Source organism: Austrofundulus limnaeus, unplaced genomic scaffold (genome assembly GCF_001266775.1).
Source record: "Austrofundulus limnaeus strain Quisiro unplaced genomic scaffold, Austrofundulus_limnaeus-1.0 Scaffold1480, whole genome shotgun sequence".
NCBI lineage: Eukaryota > Metazoa > Chordata > Actinopteri > Cyprinodontiformes > Rivulidae > Austrofundulus > Austrofundulus limnaeus.
Window position 1 is genome coordinate 32,818 of NW_013953882.1, and position 7,552 is coordinate 40,369.

The 7,552-nt window shown below is 38.4% G+C and overlaps 1 protein-coding gene across 1 annotated transcript in view; it reads right to left on the reverse strand.

Moving 5' to 3' along the window:
• The window catches only part of LOC106535529 (prostaglandin F2 receptor negative regulator), a gene marked incomplete at its 3' end in the record, with an annotated part of 34,419 nt that extends 27,326 nt beyond the window's left edge, over positions 1-7,093 (reverse strand). Inside the window, 1 exon segment of the mRNA XM_014032558.1 lies at positions 6,725-7,093. Coding sequence (XP_013888012.1) covers positions 6,725-6,770 — 46 coding nt within the window.
• Positions 7,094-7,552: the final 459 nt, after the last annotated feature.

Here is a 7,552-nt window from a genome sequence, read left to right on the forward strand (position 1 = left end):
GTTTACATGAGTATAGTCTTTTCTTTCATCCCAAAGTTTAAAAATAGTAATGTGTTAAAATTAATTGTATATTTTTTATTTTATAATGTCACCCAAAACTGCTGGAAAATCCCCACTTCAACAAACCCAAAGTGGCCCACGAGCCACCAGTTGATAGAGTTGTAGTATGTTTTGCGGCTCCAGACGTATTTTTTTTAGTGAGCCAAGGACCAGAAATGGTTCTTATGATTGTAAAGGCTGCAGACCGCTGTGATAGACCAACACAAATTTGTACACAATTGTAGGAAGGGAGGAAAACATTCTGAAAATATTTCACAAATAAAAATCTAAATAATGTGGCATCCATTTGTATTTAGCCTTCTTTACTCTGATGCCTTTACCTTGAGAAGTCATCTACATAGTAAACTGAGTATGGAATTTAAGCTCAACTGTTCTCTGAAGGCTTCAGAGGTTTGCTACGGAACATTAGTGATTAATCAACATCATGAAGACCAAACAACACAGGTAGGTCAGGGATAACGCTGAGKGTTAGGTTATAAAATCACATCATAACTTTGCACATCTCATTTAGTGTTGATCAATCCATAGTCAGCTGGGAAGAATGTGACACATCTGCAACTCTTTTAACCCCACGTTAACTCTGGTGGAGCTGCAGAGATCCACATCTCAGRTGAGAAATTGTGTACCTGATGAAAGTTAGTCCACAGATCTGGCCTTTATGGAGGCGTRGCAGATAAATGTAAAAATTGTACAAAAACCATCAAAAGTCTTTGGGCCAGAAAGCGAAATGGTTTGAAAAACTTACTGAACACACCGTAGACTTCAAAACTGCTGTTAACAGACTCTCCACACCCAATGGGACCACGCTTGAATTATTTAAATAAAAAAAAAAGAATGGGCCAAAGGTTCAGTGTGCAGCTGTCAAAACCTGGTAGAGATGAGACTGTTCTGTATTAAAGCTACAAACCAGCATATATAGAATTAGCTTGTCTTCTTTTCTTTTTTTGTTTGTTTTTTAAAGTTGATTCTCTTCTTTAAAGCTTACAGCAAACCCACTAAAATGCAGACAAATTAAACTGATCCTAGGATATTGTATGGTGTGAAAATACAACGTCAATACATAATGCACAGACTGTTATTGCTATTATTGTTTATTTTTCTTTCTAGAAACCCTCTCTAGTGCCCTATGTTTTTCATATACACTATCCCCATAGGCCACATGAGAGGCAGTATAGATGCTGAGTGAATTTTCCTGCTGAAATAAAGTGAAATTGAATTGCTTTGGACCTGAAATGAATATAAGAGGCGGGATTCTGTGAGCACAGTATTTTCATATATATAACAGCCTAAACCAGCCCCCATTCGCTGTCTGTCCATTTATTTTCTGAGGACCGAATTAGAAAATAGTATTCATATCTCCAGAATTGAATCTGTGGTGTCTCGGAAAGCTTCTTTTAACCACTGAGTTTTCTCCAATTTTTTTTTTTTTTTTGACAAAAAAGGAGAACTGCAAACCCAATCAATTTGTTTCACTGCAAGCTCGAGAACCCGATCTGGCTTTCCTTCCTTTTGGCAGTAAAATAAAATCAGCCTCTGAAGCCCATTAGAACCATTGTAACTTAGGTTTCTTGTACATTACTGACAGCGGTTGTGCACGTGTTGAACACAACCACCTACGGCTCAGTTGAACTCCTGCACAGACAGAAGAGGCTGACTTTAAACTCATCATCCAGTTGTAGATATTAATGAGTGGAGGATGACTCCATCTGTCATTCCCCATTTTGTGAGCATCACCTTCCATCCATAACACAATCCGTCATGTACACTTGTAGGGCAGTGGGTTTTACCCACAGAGTGGCAGTGTTTTTATTTTAATGGCTGCCCATTATTCATTCCCTCAGATTAACACATTATTTCTTGCACTGACACACTACCCCATTTATTTCAGATTAATACTGAAAATGCTGCAGGTCAGAGTGATGTGTGGACTGTGAATGAAGCACCAGGAAAGGTTTCACTCACAAGATGAATGTCTCCACCTGGTGGTCACCATGAAAACTAAGGCAAAATGTAGTTTTTGGAGTATTGTTTCCATATTGCTGCATTATATTATTCATATTCACCTCTGACTTTTTTATTATTAGTAATATTTTTGTTTACCGTTGCCCTCCCTTGAAGTGTGCAGGTTGTCTCCCTAAAACCCACTCGGCTGTGCCTAATGAACAACATTCATCAAAGTCCTTCCTCTTTGATCTGAGGAAATCCATTGTGCCGTGGTTTAGACAACTCCCTACTGTAATGTGAGCGTGGACACTCCCTGTAAGCAGCCGCACTCACACATCCTGTCTCTTCAAACAAAACAAGGCTTTGCTTTCTCACAAGTCATTAGCCGAGTGGCCTCTGTGTGTAATGAGGCCTCTTTGGTGTGCAGCTTGTTACTGTATGATGGACGGCACCTCCACCTTCGTGGCTGCGCTGGGTTGCATCTAGGTCCTGAAAAAACAAATATATGCAAACGAGGCCACGGCAACTTCAGCTTTTCTGTCCTGGATAGACACCTAATGAGGTCCGCTGCAGAAAAGATGCCCCTGCAGTCTCATCTGACTGTGTGGAGTTGTTTCATTCAATCTTGTCCAAATGAAAGTAATTGCCAGGTGGTTCAGAGGGTCTCAGGACAGATGCAGAGAGAGGAGGAGGAGGACGCTCTTATTTGACAGGATTAATCCATTAACTCATTTATTGCTTATTACACCCTAACTCAACCAACAATTAAGTCAGAGATTGTGTTTGTCTGTTCATCGGCTGTTTGTCTGTTAGCAAAATATTTCATGAACTATTTGACAGATCTTTGTTTAAAACTCTGTCATTATTTCGTAGAATGCTGCCATTTCTAAACCGACTCAAAACAAGTTCTCGCTCCTCTTTTTTGTAAAGTTTTATAAATTATCTTACAAATATGCCACTTTTAGAGTAAAATCATTGTTTTTGTTTGCACTTGTGCTTATTTCCTGCCTCATTTTGATGGATTTTTATTTTTGGATTCCACTTTTCCACATTTGCTCAAATGAAAAGCTCATTCTTGTCTTTCCAATAAACTGCCTCAAATTATTTTCTGCATTTGAGTCCTCAGAGAAAGAGGCTTCAATAGTATTTTTTTTACCATTTTAGAAAATAATGTGTCGAGCCTTAGAGTACGATGATCTGATTCTATTTGCTATAAATGGAAAGTTTCAAATTCTGTTCATGAAATAGCAAGGCACCTAAACTCCACGTCCGTCTGCTCGAAGCACAGGGACATCTAGATCGGTTTAATGACTCTCTGCTCCTGCGAGCCATGTTTCCAAAGGGTAAAGGCATAAATCCTGATTTATCTTTTTATTAGATCCCATGTTATCCACACTGAAGCCGAGAATATATCCAAGAAGAAAACCCTAGGCTGGTCCCAGCAGCAGCCCCTCCTTTTACCTCAATAGGACAAGCCATTAAAATCATAAATAGAAAAGGTACTAATGAAATATCAATTAGGCCATAAGAGAAGGCCGGTGCTGCATTTATGAGGGTAGAGCTCATTAAAAGGACTGCGGCAAAGCTGTGAGATCATTTTGTAATTCTCTACTGATAATCCAATTAGTCCACAATGGATTTCTCCTGCTTGAGAAATCTTAGTGGAATAAAGTTTCACTGCACAGGGGACATATAAATCTGCAAAGCTCCTTAAAGATAAATGATGAGGTAATGGAGATTGTAATCATAATTATTACTTAATAATCATATAGGTTAAGTGACTAATTTCATCCACTTCTATGTTTCTAATGTGAAAGACTGCCACTTTGTCATAAGCTGCAGCTTTTTATTTCTTGTTAAAGTTYATATTTACAGAGTTTGTTCCTTCGTGAGAGATCATTTTGACAGTGTTGACTTTGGAAATAATCATCTGTGCAGATTTRGAAATTTTGGCCCTCGCCTTGGCTGACAATATGAAGACATCAATTTTTCATTAGGGGTTTTTCCCCCCCTCGCTATCTGACCTTCAGCCCGTGAAAATTCAACTCAATAATTCAGTACGCAGCATTTTCCTCCCTGAAGACGTGCATACTGTATAGACCGACTTGGTGCACTGTAGTGATAGATATAGATCAGGATTGTTCCTTTTCTGGTGTACATCTGGTTTATATCTACTTTTGATTTTGTATTAAATTTATTTTCTTTTCTGTGATGGTTTTTTTCTCCTTATCACCACCATCTGTGGTGTGAGCTACCAGTGGATATAAGCTCATAAATCCAAGTTTCCCCCATTTATCTCACTTCCCAAGGCAGGGATCAGAAACTTCATCTGATTGGCTCTGAAAGGTGGAAATGTGTTTTCTATCTAAATGTTGTCTCCGTTGCAATGTTTGGTAAAAAAAATTGGTCTATAGTGGAAATTCACTGCATTTTTTTTTTCAAACAAACATCTATTCAGAAACATTTTATTTATTTAATCTTCACACACGCTGAGTTCAGAATATAGAATAGAAAAAAGAAAATGGAAATAATCTGTATTAAGAGCTGAAAAAATAGACATCGGGAAATAAAAGTTATTCAGCATTAATTACTAACTAAAACATGTTTAAAATATTTTACTTGCTTCTTCGTTGCAGGATCACCAAGTCCAGCAGTTACTGTGTGAGGGACAGGGGGACACACTGGACATGTAGCAAGTCCATCACAGAGACACACAAACAAGTCTAACAACAACTCACTCTCTCACACCTRTAGGGACAATTTAGAGTTACCAATTAGCCAAGCATTTATGCATGTGAAAGGAGAAAACCCACAAGTGCACAGGGAGAACAAACAAACTCCACCTTTTAAATCCCCAGCTAGGATTGTATCTTCTTGCTGAAACAACTGCTCTATGAGTGCACCACCATGCAGCTTGTTAAACACACAGATATATATAAATATAAATATAGATATATATATATATATATATATAAATATAAATCAGCAGTTTTTTAATCAGATCATTGTGTTCTAGATTAGCAAATTCACTTTGGTTTCATTGGTCAGAATGTTTTGGCTGGTTGGTGTAATTTTCTACATAAACATATAAATCAAACTTCAGGTTGAAAAAATGAACAATGAGATTAAACAAATATGGCACATACATTGTTTTTACATGAAGTCAATGTCAATAAAACCTTCCTTCCCCTCATCAGTTTTTACTGATCTCACCCTTTATTCCTTCACCTTACATCCATCTCCTGCTCTTCATCTCTTTACCTTTAACTCACCTCCTTCTAGTTTGGCTCATCTTCAGCAGAGATAGACCTGAACAGAGTGAGTTCAGTCCATGATGTCTGATTCAAATCCACACTTCAGTGCAGTGTAGTCCAGTGTTTCCCAAAGTTGAGGTCGGGACCCAACATCAAGATGGGGTCCTGAAAAGATTTTCTGAGTTAATTACATTTTGCCTTAGTTGTTACAAAGGAGTGAGGTTAGTATATTTAAAATGGATAAATGTAATATAAAAAATATTGTTACTATGCCCATGTTTTGTTGACCNCACACACACACACACACACACACACACACACACACACACACACACACACACACACACACACACACACACTAGAGAACCCCTACAGCACTGACTGTAATGCTCACAAACATATGGCAGCTTCAGAGCCCAGGTAGGACAGCAAACAAGACCATGTTTGTCCTTGTGGGAGAAAACCAGCTTAACGACTGATCTCAAACCGGTCCAATGGAGGTACTGTTACCTGAAGCAAAAAAGTTACTGGCACTGATAAGAAGCAGACCAGTTTGACTAACACTTTCGGCCTCAATCTGGAGAAACTGCTCTTAGGAGAAATGCAGCCATTTAGTCTAATGAGGGGTTGAACTTGGCTGAGACACTAACTAAATAACAATAAGCAATCAATATTTTACCTCATTCAGTTGACTTAAATGAAAGGGAGTGTTAAATCATTTAACTTAGGCTACAGTTTGGCACACTGAGAAGGAAATGCTGCTTGTTTCCTTGTTGGTTAGGTTTAGCTAATGAAAGTCATTTCTGTTGCTTCATGAAAATAGGTGTGTTATTTTACTACTGAACATGACTAAAATTGGTAAATGAAAGTGAAAGTGTGTTACACTTTCCAGTTTTTACATGCTTGCTTAGATGGCTTTACAGTGGAATTGACTTGAGTACATTCAAACCTCACTAAATTGATTTGATTTTTGTACAATTCAACTCCATTTAAAAATACGGCATTTTTAAGTAATCTTTCTGAACTGACACGTACCCTTTAATGTAGATCAGTAAATTTGTAAATTCTATTGTTTAAGGATGTGTTCTTTCGTTCGGCTTAACCAAATTAGCCTAAAATCAACTAAAATGGCAGCTTTTTGAAACCATTAGCTGGTTGCCCTCGCTGGATTTCACCCATCAATTTCACAAGAGAAGGGCGCTGCTAGCAGTAGGAAGCAGTAGTAAAAGTTTAAATATATTAGAAATAGCTGTGGTTTTATGGATTAAATTTATGCCGAATTGATTCGTGTGCTTTATAGATGATAAATTGATTAAAATTACCTTTAGAGTGTGTTTAAATGCGCCTGAAAACAATGAAACGTTAAAATCACGGTTTTCCGAACCGGGATTCGAAATGACTTTCCAGCTCAGAATGCCATTGGAATTAATTAGCCATTAATATTCAAGAAAAGAGTCGTGTCTTACCGAATAATAAAAGAGAACAAGCGAGTGTCAGGAGACGATTAAACATGTTCACTGCTGTTTCACGCCTCTTCCTCCTTTTTTTTCCACAGCAATTCCCCCACGTCCTTAATCCTGCTGGGACAAGAAGAAAACCGAAGACCAGTTGTCTCCCGCCGCCGCTGAGGGGCCAATCCAATAAAACTCGGGGAGTCCGAATACGAACACCGGGCGGAGACAAACCGAGCCCCCTAATCCAAAGAAACCGAGTCCCGACCGGAGCGTTCACACACTGACATGACTGATCCGGTTTCACATGTGAAGGAGAACGAGTTAAACAGAGACTGAAGGAGAGACAGGATGATTGAGCAGGAGAAGCGAGAGAGAGCGAGCGGCCGGAAGTTAGGTGACGGTCTGTAGGAGGAGTGGAGGAAACAGGGAGGTCCCAGGTGGAGAAAAAACTCCGTTTTCATTAAACCGCGTGGATTTTTCTCTAATAAAATCACACATTTCTCCTTCATGATCAAATGTGACAAAACCTGAGCAACACAAACACGAAAAAGTTGTGTAATACCTTAAAAGGACCAGGTGTTTTTCTGTAAATGTACCACAAATTAACAAATTAGTTTTTTTTAAGGACATACATAGCATAGAACAGTGTTTCCCAAAGGTGGGGTCGGGACCCAAAGTGGGGTCCCGAAACATCAAGGTGGGGTCCTGAAAAGATTTTCGGAATTAATTACATTTATGGCTTAGTTGTTACAAAGGAGTGAGGTTAGTATATTTAAAATGGATAAATGTAATATAAAAAATATTGTTACTATGCCCATGTTTTGTTGACCTGATACAAAT